At 39.9% G+C, this 22,184-nt stretch overlaps 4 protein-coding genes across 4 annotated transcripts; all 4 read right to left on the bottom strand.

Annotated features, from left to right (window-relative positions):
- Window positions 1–31: 31 nt before the first annotated feature.
- On the bottom strand, window positions 32–8,566 carry TM35_000271720 (uncharacterized protein; the record flags this gene model as incomplete). The annotated part of the gene is made up of 1 exon (XM_029028065.1): window positions 32–8,566. One exon carries the CDS (start codon window positions 8,564–8,566, stop codon window positions 32–34), a length of 8,535 nt encoding a protein of 2,844 aa, XP_028880648.1.
- A 502-nt stretch (window positions 8,567–9,068) lies between these two features.
- TM35_000271710 (putative malonyl-CoA decarboxylase, mitochondrial precursor) lies at window positions 9,069–11,381 on the bottom strand (the record flags this gene model as incomplete). Its single annotated transcript, XM_029028064.1, has 1 exon — window positions 9,069–11,381. One exon carries the CDS (start codon window positions 11,379–11,381, stop codon window positions 9,069–9,071), a length of 2,313 nt encoding a protein of 770 aa, XP_028880647.1.
- A 259-nt stretch (window positions 11,382–11,640) lies between these two features.
- Window positions 11,641–16,686, bottom strand: TM35_000271700 (vacuolar protein sorting protein 18; the record flags this gene model as incomplete). Its single annotated transcript, XM_029028063.1, has 1 exon — window positions 11,641–16,686. One exon carries the CDS (start codon window positions 16,684–16,686, stop codon window positions 11,641–11,643), a length of 5,046 nt encoding a protein of 1,681 aa, XP_028880646.1.
- A 634-nt stretch (window positions 16,687–17,320) lies between these two features.
- Window positions 17,321–21,790, bottom strand: TM35_000271690 (uncharacterized protein; the record flags this gene model as incomplete). The annotated part of the gene is made up of 1 exon (XM_029028062.1): window positions 17,321–21,790. One exon carries the CDS (start codon window positions 21,788–21,790, stop codon window positions 17,321–17,323), a length of 4,470 nt encoding a protein of 1,489 aa, XP_028880645.1.
- Between the last annotated feature and the right edge of the window lie 394 nt (window positions 21,791–22,184).

The following is a 22,184-nucleotide window of genomic DNA, read 5'->3' as shown; positions in this document are numbered from 1 at the left end:
CCCCCCCATTTCTTCTTCTTTTTCTTCTTCCTTATACCGCACGTCTTCTTGACTGTCCAGATGATGTTGCTTGCAGACCACGCCGTGTTGTTGGAGCCCTCTCTGTTACTCCCTGCGGTTGGCGAACACCCACGGCCCTCCTCTCAGGATCTGGAGACAACGAAGGCAGCAGTTGCGAAGTCGTTGCTCCTCCTCCTGAGTAACTTCCCGAATTAACGGGTGTTAAAATGGATCGTCCTCGTGGACTACCACTGTTATTGTTCTTTTTCTTCTTCGTATTATTGTTGTTGTTGTTGTTGTTGTTGTTGCCGCTATAACTGGTGTGATTGGATTTTGCATTCGTATTCAGAACCCCACTCCTACTCGTTTCCCCCTGTGAAGAGACGGGTGAAAGCGCCGATGGAGTTAATCGCTGATCCAAGAGATGCGATGGGCTGTTCTCTCTATTCGTTCCACTTCTGTGTATATCAACCGACTGATTACTCAGCGTTGGAGCCGCTGTCGTTTTATAAAATCGTTTGGATCCATGTTGTGGACGTGGAGCGGCGGTTCGTCCTGTTCGTGCGAGTTGTGCCCTGTGGTAGTATTGTTTACTCAACAGCGACCACTGCATCCGCACGACCCCGCGGCCGTCGCCGTTGTCATCACACTCCATCGTGGAGAGTGAACTGCCGAGAGAAACGACGGGTGGTTTCTGCCGCTGCGACGGTTGGACCCGCGCGGAGGCGGGCGTTGCCGCGACTGCGACGAGAAATGCCGCCGCTGCGGAAGTCATCGTCGCCGCTGCGGGATCGGGATCGGACTCCGTGATGAAGAATGTGTGGCGTTCCTTCGTGGTGGATGAAGTTGTCGTGGTGGTGTTTGTTCCCTCCTCTGTGCGGGTGGTGGCGGTGAAGGTCTTTCCCAGACTTTTACTATCCACCGTGGAATGAGAATCCGACGGTTGCTGTGGATGGTGTGAGTGTGCGGTGGGGTTCTCCGGCCCATCATTCTCCTCACCGTCTGCAGTCGCCGGCAGGAGAAGAAGTTCACATGTGCTGAAGGGACTCCGCCCCGCTGGAGTCGACCGCAGAGGATCCGTCTCGGCAAATAATGTCTCACTTCGCATCGGCTGTGGAATTGGACCGCGTGTGAGGGCCCGCTGGAGTCCACTAAAGGACTCCGCTCGCAGTAATCCATCACCGCGAGAGACAATTAACTGCACGGCTTCTTCTGCGGTAAGCCAGCGAGCGGCTCCCGCTACTCGGTGTAGATCTAATGCCATACAACCACAAAGTCCCTTTTCACGACGAAGTGAAACGGAAACATTAATGGCACCATTTCCCTCTTCAGCTCCAGCACGTGCATATGGTGGTAGTGTACGATCAAAGGAGGTAAACCATGTTGGGGAAACATTTTGTTGAGAATCTTTTATGGATGCATGACCACTATTCGTATTGGTGTTTTTCTCACTTACACCACTACTATTCGTATTTACAACACTAGGAGAGTGACGTCGTTCGGCATTATGTGAACTATGAAACATACGGGAATCACGTGTTGTACCTCTCATCATTCGCCAAGACATACTTCGCGTTCTATCCTCTTGCAGTAGTCTATTATCATTATAAAAGGCCGATATAACCTTCTCATGTGCAGAAAGGTAAAAAGTGATGGTATCATCCCCCATGGCACCCCCATCGGTCTCTCCTGGTGTAGTGAAACCCCATCGTGTATTTAATTTTGTATCTAACATTCCACCATTATATCCTCCACCCATTGCCATTTCATGATCACCGCCTATATTATCATCATCATCATCATCATCATTGCTGCTATTGTTATTATTACTTCTATCACCACACAAATCCCGCATAAGACGTGTTACAGCAAACTTTACAGCTGCTGCATACGCTTCTACATTAAAGTCTTCCAATTCGGATAACATTGACATTTGCAGAGGAAGGAAACAGAGATCCTCAAGAAGAATACCTTTTGCCGACATCATAGCAGGAGACATATTTAATACAGCTAAAAGTAATTCTTTCTCTTTCTCTAGTAAAGTACGTTCTTTTTCTTGAGATTGTAGTGATGAAAATAAACTATTTCGTATTGAATGTGTACGACTTCCAGGAGTTTTTGGCATTACTCCCGCATCACTAGTCCTACTTTCACCTGCATGAGGAGATGGCGAAATACTAGCGCAATTACCAAGAAAAATACTACCACCATTAGTAGATGGTTTGCTCCTACCTATTCCAGTCCATCCCGTACTAAGTGAAAGCATAGACTCTCTCCGCATAACAGCCACTTTATACTTTACATCTAAATTATGCATCATATTTTCATGTACTTTCGCTTCATTAGACTCCGCCGCATACACCTGCCGTTGTCGACGACGCACTACACGATCTACTTTCTGTGCAATTTGCAACTTTACAGCCTCTCCAAGTTTACGAATACTTTCTTCTAAGAACATACCCGGGTGTAAATCCTGCAACCGTGCACAGGCATAAGGTGACCATAATGTAATTGATCCATCAGAACTTCCTACAAACACCAATCCATTACGTTGTGTTGTGATACATCGTACTCCCTCACCCTCACCCATGTATAATGTATCCTCTTCACGCACATCCACACGTCGGCGATGACGACGACGACGAAGTAAATCATCCAACATATATCGGGATGATCCTTCAAGAAAAGCATCACAGTCTACAGCAATGGTGGTAGGACAGGAATACTGATGTGTCCGTTGTCCAGAAGTACCACCACTCGTTACAGATATAACGGCTTCTTCTTCTATTTCTAACTCCAATCGTAGTAATCGGGCACGTTCACGTCTTTCATAACGAGCACGTTCTAATATTCCATTTAGTGAAAGTAAAGTAATTGGAGAATTACTTATGGTTGTCCTTACATGTCGTCGAAAGAGAAATTCAACCCAACTTACTGTAATAGAACTTGAAAACACATCCATAAAATTTTCTGGTATTTCAGCGTCAACTTCTTCCTCTACATTGCAAGATACTCTAACTTGATCTGATGGAGCATTATAAAAATGATCTTTATCAAAGTAAAATTCATTTCGATACAAAATTTCCTCAGCTATACATCTACGAATCTGACGTAATTCACTCTGACTGAGTGTTACTGCAGCTACTCCATTTGTATCTTCATTAGGTTCTCCAGATTTCTTTTTGGATGTTGCTCCTCCTGTTGTAGGTCTATTATTACGCCTCATCGCTAGTAATTGTAATGTATTATGAAGAATAGCTGCTCCAATAAGAAGATCTGAAAGTGTAGTAGTTGCAAGATCATATATGATTGGTATATTATCTGAACGTTTTTGAGATGATGATAATGAATCCGAATAAAAGAGTGGCCTACAAGATTCATACACCCATGAAAGAGAAGGTCTCCATACTTTTGGTGGACCAGCAGTAGATTGTCTATCGGTTGCTCCTGGTGTAAAAGGACTAGTCGGAACTGGCATATGAGCCTCAGAAGATTCTCTCCGTTGTTGTTGTTGTTGTTGTTGTTGTTGTTGCTGCTGTTGTTGTTGTTGTTGTTGTTGTTGTTGCTGTTGTTGTTGTTGTTGCTGTTGTTGTTGTTGTTGTTGTTGTTCAACAGCTCTCCAGGAAACAGAAATCTTCTTTTGACTCATTCCTCGATTCACCCCACGCCACGTTGCAAAGGAAGAAACCCGTTCAGTTTCAACATATGTCATTACTCGTTCAGGTGTGATACCAAAGAAAACTAACAAGAGATTACAGACCTGTTGTTCATTTCCAGTATATTGATTTACAGAAGGTATAGAGCGTAGTTCAGTGGATTTCTTTTTAGTAAAATGACTCCCAAGAGCAGGGCTAAGGTCAAACGCTAAAACCAAATTACGAAGAAGATAAGAAGAGATGTGTCCCTGTGTTGTTCCAATGTATAGTGTACAAAGCACAGGATCGAAATGCAGTACGGTAGGTGTACCTGAAGTACGAAACCACCACATACGCGTGGCTGCAGCACTATGTTGTTGATGTTGAGATTGTTCATCTTTTTCTTTTTCTTGTTGTTCTTGTTGTTGTCTTCTAGCACAACTACTATTTGGTCTTCTCTCATTCGTTGGACCTATCTCTGGTAAAGACTGTTGTTGTTGTTGTTGTTGCTGCTGCTGTTGTCGTCTTTGCTGTTTTCGATGATATAATGATACAGCTTTGAAAAAGTCATCCAATAGTCCAAGCATGGAAGAGCCTTTTATAAGGAAAAAATTAATTCCACCTTGTGCATCTGCTACTACTAAACAAGGATAGGCACCAAGAAAACTTACCGCAGAGACTTCTCCAGACATGTTAAATACATGTATAATAGTTCCCACAGGCGTACTTGTATCCATCACCGATACTCGTCCATTTACTTGTACAATACAGACAAGATCTAATGTAGGACTTACCGTAATAAAACTTACCGCATCGGCCTCAACAATATAATTTAATTGAGGTTCCGTAGTTTCTGTTTCCTTACTCATAAGGGCACCCGTCTCATTTGAGTTAACCCCTAATCTTCTTTGAAGGAAACCATCTAATCGTAAATAAGAAAGAGCTTTGGAAACGAGAAACTCTGGAATAATAAGACGTTGTGCCTGTACAGCATTGCCTATAAGAGGGAAAAATCGAATCACACCATCTGCATAGACAACACTTAATTCATCTGAATTTCGTGATATCATCATCCCAATAGCTTCTTTATGAATAGAACTATGTTCTCCTTGTTGAAGAGGTAATTTTTTCTCATCTCGTAAAAGACGATTAAGAACATATGCAATATCTTGTACTTTAATAGGTCCTCCTGCTGATAAAGGACGATTTACCTCTCCATCGTCAGACATACTACTACTTCTACGATCAATAGAATGTCTTGATGATGTAAAAAGATGACGATATTGAAGTACGGCGGCAAAAATAAGTTCACTTGATGGAGGTACAGTTATAAACGTTTTGGATAATCGTCCTGAATCTGTACGATGTACACGAATGTCACCATTATTAAGAGCATAAAAGATAAAACGTTCCTGCGAATCCACATGTGCACAGACAATCCTATAAGACATACCTTGATTTTTCTGTACATCATCTACTAATGAACCAGTATCAAGGGCATTTGCAATTCCTGCAGAAGTTTTATTAGAACTTCCTAGTGGTGAATGAGCTCTTTTACTATCATGTCCACTTTCTAATCGATGTGATAATCCACTTTGATATCCATCCCTTTCACCCACATTCCCTTCTGAAAATCGTTTGACACTACGATTACGACGATGGGCATCCGCCCGTTCACTCACAACACGCATTACATCTTTTAATGTTGGAAGTGGTTGTTTACATGCGTCTAATGTATGCCGTTCAGCCTCTTCATTAGCGGCAGCTAATTGTGCCGTTGTGGGAGATCCACTACCGTGATCCAATACGGGCATCATACGAGCCATAATAAATTCTGGATTATTGGCTTTAATCCCAAGAACTAAATTTCCACTTTGATATTGCCAAACACGACAGTCTGCTACACTTACACTAATAATCCATTGATTACGTTCACATGCGGTAATGTGAAGAAGTGGAGCTGAATGAGCCTTTACCGCCGTAGCTCCACCAACGAAAACACAAACAACATTATTTCGTGAACCTGTTACAAATAAACGTTTAGTAGAAGAATCATAGGCTACATAACGTGCAGGATGTAATTGCATAGCTTTATTGGCTGCATCTATAGTAGCACTTGTGGTTTGTAAAAGTAATGGAACATCTCGTTGATTTCTAGCATCATGAAGAAGTCTAGGTCGTTTCTTTTCAGATTCATCTACATCAAAAAGGCGATAACCTTTCTGAGAAGTACCTTGTTCATCTGAGTAATGATTATGAAATGTATTAAATCCTTGATCAGATAAAGCGTAAAAAGATGCCTTTGCTAAACCACTACGAAGATTCCATACCTTTGCATGTCCACTAGAGTCTACCGTAATAATTTGTTCCAAACCTTCATCCACTTTCACAGAAATAATAGGAAAGTAATGAGGTGCAATAGGATCATAAAGATCAAGACTGGAACTATGTTGGGTATTACCCCAAAGGGAAACTCGATTTCCAGTAGTTAATGTAAGAATAGCACTTCGTAGAGGTGTAATACATGCAAAACGTACACCAGCTTCCCGATCTGCTCGAAAAGATCGTAGTTGAGATAAATTATTAGCACGACTCAACACAACTGTACCATCTAAACTGGAAGAAAGTAAAACACCTGCAGGTGTGAGAGAAAGTGAAGTAACAAATTCTTTATGAATAGCACACCGTTGAAGTATAAATGGTTCCAAATGACAACGAACTGTCGTTGTAGCGGCCACACCTGTTGATAACATATCCCCACTGATATTCCTTGCGGCAACAATACGTTGTAAAATGGCTTGAACATCTACTCGGTAAACTTCACCTGATCGTGTACCTACATAAAGATAATTTTTTAATGCCGGATCACTATTTGGTCCAGCCGTACACCAATCCATTGCGGTAATGGTTTCTACACAACTGAGAGTAATAGTCTCTGGTATTAACCAAAGATGTTGATCCATGTTAAATAAACGGAGGGTTAAATCATTATGAAGTGTCACCAAAACAGTTGGTAAATTAGGAGCTACATCTTGAATTTGCAGAGCACTTTCTATACTTGGCTTTGTACGTCTATCAATACGTTCTCCACCTCCAATACGATTAACATCATCCCCATCCCCAAGAGCATCAGGATCCATATTATTACCTTGTAAATCATGTAATAACTTCTCTGCAGACTCGTCACCATTTCTTCTCCCATCTTCATATCGTATAAATTTTCCATCATATTTCTTATCTTTTGATGGGGATGTAGCGCTTTCCGTTACCGCGTCCCATCGTTCTGCACCCCATTCCTCTGGTGCTCCTTGACGATGTGTAAAGAGAACATCTGCGGTACGCACTAACAATTTATGTTGAATAAGACCACTATAGGAACTATCACAAACGGCAAAATCATGTGTGCCTTCTACAAGAATAATAGATTCACTATGCCGCACTTCAGTAACAGCACCAATATATCCTAATCGTTGCATAACGGTAGGAAATGGTTCTAACACATATTCATCAAACACTCTGGCATCATTATGGGCATTTTCTTCTGAACTTTCTTTAAGTTTCAAAATACGATGTTGGGCCTCTACTTGTTCCATCAGTAAATCCGTAAAAGCAGACCAACTAATTGTACCCTTTTGCTCTGGATCTAGTATTTCAAAAAAATGTATGACTGTACGTCTACACTCTTCAAGAAAATATCCAGCATCTTGAATTAAAGTACCATCACGTTCAATTGCAGAAGTACGAGTCCCTGTATTTGTATTCATATGACCACCTTTAGTTCCTGAAGATGGGGCATCAGTCTTTATTTCTCCAGTGCTAGTTTCAACAGTTTCCGAAAATGAACCTTCTGAGGTAGAGGCGAAAAACTTAGCTGGAAACCTATTTATAAAGCATAGACGAAATATAGCTCGACTAAACACATAAACAAATACTGGTAAAGGAATAAGAAGTTCATCTGTTGTAACATCTGCTAATGCCATTGAAAGACTAGGTTCCCGTTCTAATAAACGATCACTAAGAGAATCATAGATATCAAACCCTTGTGGTTTAGTTGGCATGGGTGGTACCCACAAATCAGACATAGATTTTTTTCCTTTATTACCAAGAAAAGAATTCGTGGTGAAGGGAGAACGAGCACCAAGAGAATCTCTACGACGGGTTTTCATTGACTTTGCGTATTCACCAAGACACCACTGTACAAGTCGATCATACAACCATGTACGCAGTAATCGCATTCTTTGATAAGGGAAATCTGCAATTGGGGTAAGAGATTCCGTAGCGGTACCATTAGCAGCTTCCGCAATAGAAGTAACACTAACACCATAAGCACTTTCACCACCATCACTCGTTGTACTTACAGAATTTTTTCGGGATTCGGATTGTCTTTGACGAGCGCTTCGTTGAAGTTGTTTTCGTCGTTGTAGGCGTTCTTGTTGACGTTCATACTGCATTAATTCTCTCGCTACATTTCCTGCTAACTTGTATAAATCTGCCATATCTGCTCGACTAAATATGTGTGCATGAGCAAGAAATGACCTCTTTAAGTGATCAAGGTCCATAGCTGCTAAATCCAATACAGAGAGAGTTCCCAAATCTCGTCCACTTCCATGTAATTGATGAGAAATTGATCCTCTTCCCTTGTTATTTAGTCTACAAGGTCCTCTTATTCTTTTTGGAGAAGATACAGGAAACGTGGGTAAATGCACAGAGGAACGCGGTACAGATAAAGGCTCAAAAGGAAGAGCCGTCACTGTTGTTGGGGCAGTTTCTTTTGGTGTAGTAATGAGAGCAGGATCATCACATTGAATTTCATTACTGCTCCGTGAGAGACGTGAAGGGGGTTGTTGAATGAAGGCAACAGTCTCAGCCAAATGGTCCATCAAACCTTCTTCTGTTCCTTCTCGTGCTGATGTCGCATCTGGATCCTGCATATCTTATTTCTAATAAAATAACAAAGAAGAAGAAGAAGAAGAATAATAAAAATAAAAAAGAAAAAAAAAATAGACTGGACTGGAGAGAATGAATTCATCTATATTTTTATTTTATTTTCTTTTTCCTGTGAGTTTTAACATTTCACCTTCTTTTTTTCTCTTTTTTTCGTTATTCCTCACTTCACTTCTCACTCTCACCCTCACCAAAACAATAATATTGGTTGGCTAATCATCCGCACACATAAACGCACACCTTCCTTTTTTTTTTTCTTTTCTCTCTTCTCTTTCCCAGAACTTCTGGAGAACGAGTGAGTAAGTGATTGAATAAATAAATAAATGAGAAATATGCAAATAAAAAAAAAAAAAAATCGATACGCAAACACAACGAAAGAAGCCTTTAATGATGCTTCATTCAAAACCAAAAAAAAAAAATAATAATAATAATAATAATAATAATAATAATAATAATAATAATAATCCAAAGAAAAATACAACGTCTTCGTTAATCCTTTTGCCCCTTTGTCTCATCATACCCAAGGTGCTGTAAGATATTACTACCAACAGAAACCGTGCGATGTACTTCATACGTATTCACTTGCTCACTCACCCGTGCAGGATCGTAAAGGTAGTTTACCATCACTGTGGCGCTCTCTTGACTACCTGCAGGAGTGCAATTCGCCAGGTAATTCAGTCGAAGCATAGTGGCACCATTGGAAATGTGAAAGTTCCCAACAGGGTCTAAGATACGACTACGCCTTTTCTCTTCATAAAGGTAGTGCGCTACAGACCGTAGTAGTGGAGCCTCAATGGCGCGGGTAAAGATATGATCCCCCCACCAAGGTTCCCACTCTTTATTATGTAAACCAGTATTCGTATGGTTATTATTGTTATTATTATTATTATTATTATTATTGTTTCCTTTAAACAATGTCAATAATAAATTCATAGTGGCCAAGTTAGCGGTATTACTTACCGCATCAGGAGCTTCCTGTTGGAGTTGCTCTACGAGAGTGACATGTACGTCAGGATGCCGCTTTACAAAACCCACAAGAGCCATACGTAGTTGTTTAAATAAATGGACGTCATCCTTTCCATTAGCACCAAATATACGGTGTTGTGTAAACTTTAAACTCATATCTCTTTTGGTATCATTATTCTGGAGATGCACACATTGTTGCAACTTAGCCACCTCTGCCGTTAGCCACGGTATATACCCAGGAATAGGAGAGAGCGTAGAAAAGGTAGTAATAGAAGAAAGACCATTCGCTCGCCGTACTGTGTTAAGCTTCGCCTCAATCTCACGTACTACACGTTTAATAAGTAAGTTACCAAGATTCATACCATGCAATGCCGATTGGGCAGAGTTGATACTATAGAAAATAGCCGTATCCACCTCATCATTACATACTTCTCCTTTTTCTTCTTGCTGTTCTTTTTCTCTTTGATGATGTGACTCTTGATTATCATCTAAGGGAGAAGGTCGTCCAAGAATGCGATCTACCGAATTGGCAATTCCACGTGTAAGTGCCACTTGTACGGCGATTAACGGCTCCTCCACAACGGCAGGATGAAAAAAGGCAAAAAGGTGCCTATTATGTGTGGGTTGTAATCGTTTCTTCATATCTAATAAACCACCATCAAATGGGTGTACTTGTTCCGCCGCAATGACTTGTTCTAATAATAATGGTGGGGTGGTATCCCATGTGAGTTCCTCCATGACCAGCCACTCCTTTGCGAAAAAGTCACTAAAAAGAAATTTAAGGGCTCCATCTATTGTGGAAAGATGACGTTGACGTGACACCCAAAGATCCAAAGACTCTTGTATTCTTATTTTATCCGTCTCCATTGCGAGAGAAACTTCTTTTTTTTCATTATTTTCTTTTTCTTCTTGTTGTTTCTGTTTTTGTGCCTGAAGAGTGGATATGTGATGTCGAGATTTTGAATAAAAGTATGAAATGCAGCGACGTAAATCCATCAATCGCCGCATCCCACGCTCTAGAGAAGCAGTTTGCCGCAACCAAAGATAATGCACCGGTGAACCCGCATGCCGTACGGCAAAACACTGTCGCATTATTGCATGTTTGGCTGTTACTAATTTAACAGAAAGAGTTGCAGAACTCATATCACCATTATTATTATTATTACTATTACTATTATTACTACAAGTAACATCCATAGAATTACCTTTTCTTGTGGTATTCTTTTCGTTAGTATGACTCGCCTCCATCCGATCCACTTCAGCAAGAAGTGACTCTACTTCACTAAGACTGTGGTTTAGTTTATTCGCCGCCACTCGTATATCTGCGAGGTTAATATCAAGTTCTGCTAAAAGTCCAATAAATTCAAAGAACATTGTCTCTCGAGTAGGTGTCATAATACGGTCAATATTACTAGGCACAATGGGTGGAATAATGGACTCATATACATCCCATACAGACTCCACAACAGAGTCTGGTAGACGTCCCTTTTCTCCAATCATAACTGCCTTAAGTTCCTCCACAAGTCTCGCTTGACTCTGCAGTTCACCCAACAATGCACGATTAGCCTCACTATTCAATGTAGAACCAACAGAAGAAGAAGAAGAAGGGGAATTGCTGCTAGTAGACTGTGAGTCAAATCTACCGCTTTGCGCCAATCCCCATAGTCTACGACACCAGGCAGCCACACGATCTTCTGAGTACTGCGGTGATGTGTATTGATAACGCTTTGAATGTTGTAGCAATATTGGATTCCAATCTCTCTTCTCATAAGAAAGAGAAGTAATCCTTCTATAGATGCCCTTCTGCACTCGGCAACAGAAAGAGGCAGCAGACATTCCTCTTTCTTTCTTTCTTTTTTTCTTCTCTCTTCACTATAAAAGAAGACAAGAGATTCTCCTTTACTCTGGAAATCCGCGATAAATGAGAAAAAGGGGAAAAAAAGAAAAGTACAAAAATGAAAAAAAAGAAAAAAAAAAAGGACGATTCCAATCACAAATCAATTTTTCAAACCAAGAAAAACTCATAAACATATGTCACCTTTTTTTTTTTGTTTTTACACTGAACTATCCCTTTTTACCCTCTTCTCAGCATTAACTATGGCAATCTAGGTAGGGATCCCGTAAGATTTTTCGATAATGGATTTGTCAAAAGCAACCGCAAATACCTTGTACTGCATAATACACATTCCAAGTCTCCCTCAACGCCTGGTGTCGATATATCATTCCCCTTCTTATTTGATTTTAATGAAATAAATGATTCATCCAAATGTTGATCTTTCTGTACTTGTTCTTGTTGTTGTTGTTGTAAGTGTTCCTCCATGCTTGCACGGCGGGCGTCAAAACATGTTTTGTGATAAACGTGACGACATCCTTTAAACACTACAAATGGACGTGTTAATGCGGCTTGTCCACATGCAATACAACGCTGTGATGAAGGCATCGTTATTGGACGTTGTTGAATAGCCTCCTTATCAGATTGCAATAACTCCATATCCTTTACAGAGGCTTGAATGTTTTGTTTGAGACCTTCTAATGTTTTACCAAAACTTGAAACTCGTGCTAATAATTCCTCTCGAAACTCTCGTATCATCACATCTCCACATAGATATGGAAGTACATCACTAACATTTAAATCTCCATCACTAGCAGCCACTAACTGTAAAGCACGTCTGGACCCACCGTGTCTGTTAGAAACCGTTTGAGCAAGTTCTTTCCACAACTCATGGCGAATTCCATCCACATCCTCACCTTTCATACTTTGAATAAAGTGTATTGCAAGTTCCTCGTTTTGTAAAAGAATCGCCATTTGTAAAGCCTCTCGGTGTCGTCCCATTATAAATGACACCCATGCACATCCAATAGGGCGTTGAAACCGAGAACAAATTCGATAGGCGTAAGAAACCTCTAGTCGATGGGTTTCATTACTCTCACACAATTCACGAAAGAAATGAGAGATAGCAGCATCATCCCCATCTCGTGCAGTAAAGTATAAAAGTAATTGCAACATAGATTCACTCCTATGGCCTTCTGTATAAATAGCGTGCTCCAAGTAAAGTCGTGCGGCATGATAAGATGCCCGTGATCGTTCTTCTTCTAATAAAGATTCCTCAATCGTGTGTCGCTGAAGTACAACTTCTGCAGCCGCATCGGCCTCAAGAACCGTTTCATTGTGTTTGGCATTATATAGTAATAACGCCGGAATGAGTTCCATAGGACCAAGACTCAACTCAGCCCCAAAGGGAATGAGTCCATGACGAACAAAACGACAAGGATAAAGACGCATAAGAAAAGATGCATAACGCATCCAATAACTCTTTAATAAAGAAACTGAGCAACGTGTTTCACTTTCCATTAAATTTCCTAGTGTATTAGTTGCGGTTACTGTTGATATTTCAACTCCTCCTCCTCCTCTCAGTACAGTACGAGCAGTAAGTTGCTCAAGTTGTACAAGACCTTCTAATGGTCTTTGCTGTTGCAGAAAAAGCCGTAAAAGAACTTCTTCATTACGACCTAGTCGACTACAAAGCGCAATAGAGAGTTCCAACTTTGCAATACGTAAAATAGCTGTACGAATACCCTTCCACTCTAAAAATGTACGGTACCGAAAGAGAATTTGTTCCATCAAGTACTGTGGATGACGTAGATTATACTTTCGACGAAGATACGCCATCATTTTAAGTGAACGTACTCGTAAACTACTGTTTTCTTCAGTATTTTGTAGTGATATAATAGTACCAGAAGTAGTACTAGTACTAGTAATAGAAGTAGTAGTAGTAGTAGTAGGAATACCAGTAGGAATAACAATAACACTTTTATCTTTTTTTTCTTTCTCTTCTTCTTCTACTTTTTCGAGTTGATTACACCGCTCAAGTAAGAGTGAGATAAGCCATGTTGCGAGACAACAAACCTCTACACTGTGTGATCCCACACCCCGTCTGTGTTGTTCATACCCACAAAGTCTAAGGTATAGTAATAAAATAAGTGGTTCCATATCATCCACCGCCACCTTTGAAAACTTTACTAATAAGGTATTAAAATAAGGTGGACCTTCATACGCTAATCCATGTTGTGCCGCAGATTCAAGAAAACGATTCTGACGAAAAAGGTAATCTGCATATATATGTCGAACTTTGGGTAATAGTTCTCGTCGCTCTTCTAAAGAGGGAGAAACTGCAGCAAAACGCAAAGCCATCATATATAAATTATCAGTATCATAGTGTGTGATATGAGAAAATCCACTATCCAAGTGTCCACTCAACACTCCATCGCGTGGAAGAACTGCGGCTTTTGATCCATGTAATTTCATCAACTCTTCAGAAGCCATCGTATTATTCCCATTGTATCCCTGTTGCGCTTGTAGAGATGCGGGTAAGAGTAAGATAGGAGCATCACTTAAAGGAGTAGAAGCTTCTAGAGGTTTCCAACCCAGACGACTACTTGAAGGTGTAAATGGATCTTCAGATGAAAACGATAAAGGACTCTTCCATAACGTATAGGTAGGTGAGTTTACAGGATGTGTCTCTACACCTACTGTTCCTCCAATTCCTCCTACCATAGTGGTAAGTGGTGAGGGATTAGATCTCTGATCCTCTGACTTTTCACGGTATCCTTCTTCAGTGGTATCGGAGGCATTGCCTTTTAATATAGTCTCCGGTATTGGACACACCGCATCTAAAAGCTGAACCACATATTGTAAACAACGTCGACGACCTTGTCGGAATCGCAATAGTAAAATATTTGACTTTGTAAAGAGATGAAATAACTGAGAACGTCCAGTATCATGTGAAGAAAAGGCAATCATCATCTCATCTCCACTATCACTACCACTACCACCACTTATCGTAGTGTTCTTCAGTTTTCCTGAACGAAAGTTTTGATTAAAAACAAGACGATTCTTCCACTCATATGCCTTTTGTGGGAATGGTAAGGCTGCGAGATGACAAAATCCATAAACTGCTTGTGTAGTTGTTAATATAAAATGACCGTATCCAGCTGAAAATGAGACAAACTTCTCCATATTTATTTCCTCTTTGTTACCTTGTTCATCCCTAGATATTCCAGAGGCTTCAGTACCTGTTGTTGAGGTCATACTTAAACCAGTCGATCGGAGTTGCTCATGTCCAGTATTTATTCGATAATTAGGTGAATATGGTCTCTCAATACCCGTTAAATTAATGCCATCAAATTGAGAAACATGTGAATTAATATTTTTTTCGGAAAATATAGGAGGAGGTGAAAACATAGATGAACGATGACGTGTACCAGGTTCTTGTAATTGTACTAAAAAAGATTGTAGACATTGAAAAAGATTCACAACGCTAAGTATTCCTATTGGTAGAAGATGCCTCTGTGGATTTTGTTTTAAAGGTATTGATTTCTGTTCATTACACAAAGGCGAGCGTAATGGTGTTTGCGGTATTGCTGAATATTGTGCGTTGGTATAATTTCTCATTGTAGTACTGGTATTATTATTATTAGTAGTAGTAGTATTAATATTAGTGGGGTTTTTATATCGTTCCTCCATCTCAACTACATTTGACTCATCCGTTAACATAATAATACCATGTGTTAAAGTATTTCCATACTGCCAGTAGAATACTGGTGGAAGTTCATCCCCACCAAATGTAGGCGCAGATTCTATTTTATCTTTATTTGTACACTCCTTTTCAGTTTCTGTCATTCCCACTGTATTTGTCGTTATTGGAGTACTTTTTTTATTCGGCATTAACTCATGGGGTTCAACAATGACGACTTGAGAAAATAGACGTAAAGATGAGATATCCACACCAGTACGCATTCCTGTCCCATCCACCTGATGAGAAACCGTACTCGAACACATTCGATGACAACAACCCTGTGAACATGATGTAGGACTTGTCACTTCCCCATGAACACTAATATAATTAAACAAACTACCAACCATTGAGTTCCCTGTAGTAGTATACTTCTTTGAATAAGATGATGAAGATGAAGATGATGAATAATAAAAGGGTGTCATATCATGATATCTTATCCTTTCTGGATCAAAAGCGGTTTCTATATCACTCCCTCTTTGACTCCATGGAGTTGCAAATACAAACAGACGATTCTTTTGAGCAATCAATACTACATGACGTTGTTGAGCATCATGAGAGTGAGAGATCATCGTATATGCAATACTATCAATTGGATGATTTCTATATGGAGGTGGAAATTGATATAATCTTCGGGAAGCCATGATACCGTGTTTTTCAAGTCGGCAGATAAGAAGAATTCCACCATTACTAGAACCAAAGATAATATCCCCTGTGGTGACATCACTCTTATTATGAAGATCCCAAGCTACACATTCCAAAAGAAAAGGTTGTTTTCCTCCAATAACGCTTGGACGAAAATATAAGGGAAATTTTCGTGGTTTCATATCTCTTGTATGTTCATCTTTTTCTTCTTCTTCTTCTAATCCTTTAATATCATGTCTCTTCTTTGTTTTCTCTTCCTTTATTCTTTCCTCCTTCAAATGAGACATCATCATCATCATATCATCTGTAGAGTATTTATCATGGTGACGACGTGGTATGTAATAGTATACCGCTTTTCCTGAACGCCACCGTACAATACAGAAATTCCCACGTGGATCAAGATAAATCGCAGAAACAAGATCGTGTTCATCAATAAAAACTTCTTCTTCTTTTTCTTCTTCTTCTTCACCAGTTTGCAATTCTCCAGAAACGGTTTTATCTGTAGAAAGCCGCAATCGACTAATAACAATATCATTTTTCTCATCAAAAATATACAAGTACTGCGGAATGCACTCTGTTACGACCGCGTAGGTCCCACCAGCGCTCACAACATGAGCAAACGGCTCCTTATTCACATCGATTGGACACGATAGCCGTTCCGTACGACATCCAATCTCAGGTGATTGTATGAATGCTCCTGTTTTACTGTTTTTGGGCTTTCCACTATAAAACTCTTTAAAAGTGGTATGAGTATGATTACTGTTTAATGCGCAATCGGAGAGCGTTTGAGCCTTAAAACGTTTGTGTGTAAACGCCGTGATGATGTTTGTTACGCCCTGATGGTCTTCACTACCATGTTCGAGGTGCTCTGTTGTTAGTAGAGCGGGGTCAAACCACGCAAGCGCCTCTGAGGCCACATACATTCAAAAAAAAAAAAAAGGAGAGAGAGAGAGAGAGAGAGAGAGAATATTTCCTTCTCTATAATTTATTATATTTCTCTCTTCCTACTCCCACTCTCCTTTGCCCTTTACCATAGCAAGAAAAAAAAAAAGAAGTCACAAGAGAGGGCGGGTAAAAAAAATATAAATAAAGTGGGTAAAACGCAGAGAAAAGAAAGCAAATGTTGATTATATATATATATATATATATATTATACGAATTAAGTTGAGTTGGGTCCATAAAAAGAAACATTCCTTTTTACCTATAAGCCTCCATCTAAAGTGTGCAAATTTCTTATAAAAAAAAAAAAGAGAAAAAAAAACTTTAAGTAAAAAAAGATAAAAAAAAGCTATAGGTGAAAAAAGAAAAAAAAAAACTGTAGTAAATTCAAAACAAAAAAAAAAACGTGTGTACAACACGACTTGCCGCCAATATTTTCTAATGATACCAAAATTGAAGTATGTTTGTCATGTGGGAAATAACCACTCTATCTATATATTTCTCTTTCTTTCTCGTTTTTTTTTTTTTCCATTAAATCCCAAACCTTTCACTCAGTCTTATAATCTCTAAGAAAAGGAAAAAAAAAAAAAGATGTCCTTGAAGGAATCTTAGGAGCAATCAATTCATTTGTGCTCGTATTTGCTTTATGCGACTCAGCAACAACTCAGTTGAACTTAAACCATTATTCGTTTCATCATGTTTGTTACTTACCTTTGAAGGGCAAGTAGTTTTCTCATCATGTCCAATAACTTGACGTAATGTATTACCTCTACCCCCACCCACAATCTGTTTGGGAGTGAGCTTCATGGGAGAAGGAATATGTGGATGAAGAATCTCATTCGTACGATCATCACCCAGCTGTCTCTTCTGTATCTTGTCAGTGAAAAAAATGGATGGCACTGTACCAGTAGAGCGTTCCCTCATATATTTCGTCTCCCGTTCCTGTTGAGGCGGTGAACGGGAATTAGAAAGAGATCGCCGGTTATACCGTGTCATCACCTTTCTGAAGTCTGGTTCTCTTTCCATACTCTTATTTGGCTTCCTTCGCCTAAACTCCGTCATGGGCGATCCCTCACCTCCGCTGTACTCCGTCAATGGTGATACCCGAACTTCTGAGAAATGTGGGGAATTATCCGTTTTCTCTTGTTCTTGTTCGCGTCGTCGTTTTTGTTGTTCTTGTTGCTTAGAGGGTGGTGTCCTGTCCTCCGTGGTATACCCCTCTTCCCCATTTAGACGCCATGGTTCACTTGGATCCCGGTATACTACCATAGATGGAGATCGCTTGTCAGTATTATTGTTATTATTATAATAATAATAATAATAATAATAATAATAATTATTATTATTATTATTATTATTATTATTATTATCACCTTCTCGGTGGTGTGAACGATGGCCTGATTGATGGGTGGTGGTGGTTTTTTGGGGTTTTTTTGGTGATGGTGGTGGTGTGGACTCGAGAATCGGTGGGGAAGTTTGAGAACAGAGTGGTGATGTCCATATCACCTCATCTCTTTTTCTCGTTAAAAACTCGTTCTTGGAATGAAATTGTTCCGCGGTAGAATCTTTATTCGCTGTAGATGTTGGCGGCGGCAACAACAAGGATGATGATGATGATGTGGGGGGACCTGTAGCAACAAAAGTGTCAATGCTTGCACTGGAGTGATGGACGAAAAGACTATTATCTGATTGCTTTAGTCGTTCCTCCTTTAATGACAAGTGTGATAATGGCGGAGCGTAGTTTACATGTCCGCCTGTACCCTGCTGACGTCTTTGCCTCTCTTCCATCTTAAGATATGCTGTCAGTTGTTCCTCATTTGAAAGAGGCTGCGGGAGAACAGTGGTAGTCTCAGAACCCCCTATACGTGAGATGGATTCGGGACGAAAATATAAATCTTTTACCTCACTATTTTCCGGGGTTGTTTGTAAAGTGGGGGCACGAAGTTGGTAACAAAGACCAGCTTGGACATTTCTTTCTTTTCCCAAAGTACCCATCACTCCAGTGAGTCTTACACCTCCTCTGTGGGTGGGGAATTGAGGATGTAACGCCTGTGAGGATAGTAGACGTTTCTTTTCTTTCCCTTGTTGCTCTTGTTGAATTTCTCGCGATTGTACGGTTGAAGATGGTCGTTCCATTATAATGGACGCCTCTTGTTTCTTCAGTGCTGATCTACTTCTTCCTCGTGCTGCGGAGGATACCGTATCTCTTCTCCGTGTTGAGTTCCGCCACTCATCTCTCATCACATCCTCCTCCTCATCATATTCTGCGCAGTAGTAGCGATCAGCAGGAATATCTGAGCAGAGTTCTGTCTCAGAAGTATTATGGCTAACAATACCACTCCGTTCGTGTGCAGGTATAGGCGTTGATGTGCAGTTGGATGGATATTTATTCATTTCACAAGGAGTTTCACTGCGTCTCTGTGTACTTCGTTGTTCTCGTGCTAGTCGCCAGTATAGTGGAGCATTACGGTCCATACCATGAGAAATATCTTCGGTTGGTGAAACACCCATCATTGTTAAATCTCGCCTTGGTGTCTCACCGCGTCGGGATGATGAAGCACTACGTCTATACAGTGCTGCCATTCTATTGGCGTCTAATGAAATGGAACTTCTACTTCTTCGCAGTTCACTCCCACCTTCTCTCAAGAGATTTCTATTATCCGTAAGACTCTTACTGCGGTTACTCCTTTCCATAGTGTGTGAATCTGGTCTAGACTTCATATGTGTAGTTGACCTTGGAGGTAAGGTAATAGCATTATTCATTTCATTATTTCCACCAACTTTTATAGTACGCTTTGAAACTGTATCTCCTTTATTTACAACAGTACCAGAATGTGTTTTTCCCTTTATCATATCACTTTTTCCCTGTCCCTGTCTCCTTTGTTGATTATTATGATAGTTTTCCCGTAATAAAGCCTCGTAAACAGAAGGTCCATGACGAGGTTTAGAAGTACTTCGCTCACGTTGTGGTGATGATGTTGAGATTGATGATAACGGTAATGGCGGTGGTGTTGATGGTTGTGCAGATCCAGAGAAATGCACAACGGTTTTTAATAGTCGTTGCAATTCCGCTTCATAGTGTTTACGCGCACGGATTAGTTTAAAACGTTCTGTATTAAGTTTATAAGATCCACCCCTTTGACGTAGAGATCTGGACCATGGAACACTCTCTAATCGATGAAGCTCTTCATCTATTAATCGGATCAGCCGAATAAGAGAATAACGCTGATGTGCAAAGCTTATACCTTCCAGTTTTGAAGTTGATTGCAATTTATCATGTGTATTTGATGGAGAACGAGAATGAGAACGTGATGGAACGTATATGCGAGGATCAATGGCTTTTTCTTCCCAGGGACCCACAGGATTGGGAGAATGAGATCGTTCATCTAAAACATCACTCTCCTTATCATCACCATCATCATCTTTACAACTTTTTCTATTGATACTACTACTACTACCACAACTACTACTCGTTTTGTATCTTATAGATCCCTGTTTATCAGAAAGACAACTTGGTGTACTGTTTCTCCTACGAACCACTCGCATAGTGCCTTCATTCACATTTTCAGAACTCATTAAATGATTCTCAACATCAAGAACAGTATCTGTAGAATAATTAAGCAACTGTTCAATATCTTCTTCTTCTTTTAACCCCGTTGTTTTACTTCCTTTTTTACGGGGTTCTGGTTTATTAGGGTCATCATTTTCATTCCCACAAGCATCGGCTAAGTTAAACCCCCTGTATGCTCGTTTCGTCTCAGTGTTAAAAGAAGGAATTGACCCATCTAAACCTGTCAAGCGATTATAACGTGATCGGTCACTCAATCGAACGTCATTCTTCTTGTTATTGCTATTATTGTTGTTGTTACTGTTGAGACTGTTGAGACTGCACTCTGAAGGGGCTCTAAGAGTTCGTATCTCAGCAGTTCGTTTCGGTAGCACTATTCGACTTCTTATCAGATTCGTCTGGGTGGTCGCATCGTGCAGCTTATTAGTACTGTGATGAGATTGTGAAGTGACGTTCTGTGTACCTGGCTTCTGAATTCTCTTTGCGGATTTAGTAGTAGTAGTAGTATTAGTAGTAGTAGTAGTAGTAGTAGTAGTAGTAGCAGTAGCAGCAGTAACAGTACTTTTACTGTTGCTGCCTTGTTTTTCATTCCTCTTCATTTCGTTATCCTTCTTCTCCTCTTGATCTTTCTGTTTATCATCATCATCATCTTTATCTTTATCGGCATTACAAGAAGAGGAAACAGTACCACTGTCTTTGGTCTGTAGTGAAGTTAATACTCTTCCTCCTCCTGCTTCTGCTGCTACAGAGATATTCTCTTTGGTGGTTGGTTCTCTCTCCTGCACAACATGTAATGGTGAGTCTTCTTCTTCTACTACTACTACCACTTCCAGCACAGGTGAAGACGTCAAATTTCTCTCTTTTTCAAGAGTACCACAATCTTCTTTTCTTTTCTTTGGTGTATTCTTCACATTCATTGGATCTAATGTGCCTTTTTCCACTACACCCTTGTGTTCTGTCCTTGGAGGAGGAATAGAGAAGTACATTTCTGATGTTTTCATATCCTTCTTTCTTCTATTCAATCTTGTCCCCAAACCAGACTTCTCCTCACCCCTTCTATCGGTAGATGATGTTATTTGGATCTTTGATTTGGGTGACTGATGTTTGGTGTTCATCAACGTGCGAGATTCTTTCTCCTTTTGCTTCTTTTCAAGCGTCGCACGTTGTCTTTGCATGGATTCTTTCAGTAAACGTATCTTCTCCTGGAAGAGATTTCCATCACGGTCCACATTTACGGAAGCAGCAGCAGCGGCAGCAGAACCTTCAAATGTTAACGAACTCCCAGCCCCTGATGCTTGTGAAGAAGAGGTAGGCGATGATGTACTGCTCCCTGCTGACTCTCTTGTCCATTTATTATTATCATTATCAATATTATCATTGGAGACATTACTATCATGTACCTTTGATGACGATAATAATTCTGAGTGTGAAAAGTTGTGGTTCTGATCTAAGAGGATATTTCGCTTAGAGGGAGAATTATCTTCTCTTCCTCTTCCTCTTCCCCTTCCTCCTCTCTGCATTTGTAGTGGTCTTTTTTTTTTTTTTGTTTTTAATTTAGAAAGGTACATAAACATGTGAGAAAGATATTAATAAAGAAGAAGAAAATAAATTAATAAATAGAAATAGGGTACAAATCGTAAACCAATAATAGAATAGGTTTGTTATCTTTGAACATTTACAGTTTTAATGTGCAACGTGTAAAAGAACTGTTCTTGACTCTTTTTTTTTTGGTTTTTTTTTTTTTTTTGTGTGTGTGTTTCCAGCTCATCAAGCATGTAGAGTCACAAACGATCTCATAAGAAGACTCATTGGATTTTTTTTTTTTATAAATGTGTACATTCTGCAGAGGAAGATATTCTCCACTCTTTCTCTCTCTACATATATATATATATATATATATATATATATATATAT

The sequence above is a fragment of the Trypanosoma theileri genome, assembly GCF_002087225.1.
Source record: "Trypanosoma theileri isolate Edinburgh chromosome Unknown TM35_Tth_27_V1, whole genome shotgun sequence".
NCBI lineage: Eukaryota > Euglenozoa > Kinetoplastea > Trypanosomatida > Trypanosomatidae > Trypanosoma > Trypanosoma theileri.
Note: the sequence above shows the minus strand (reverse complement) of the source record. Positions and strands in the feature narration are given on the sequence as shown.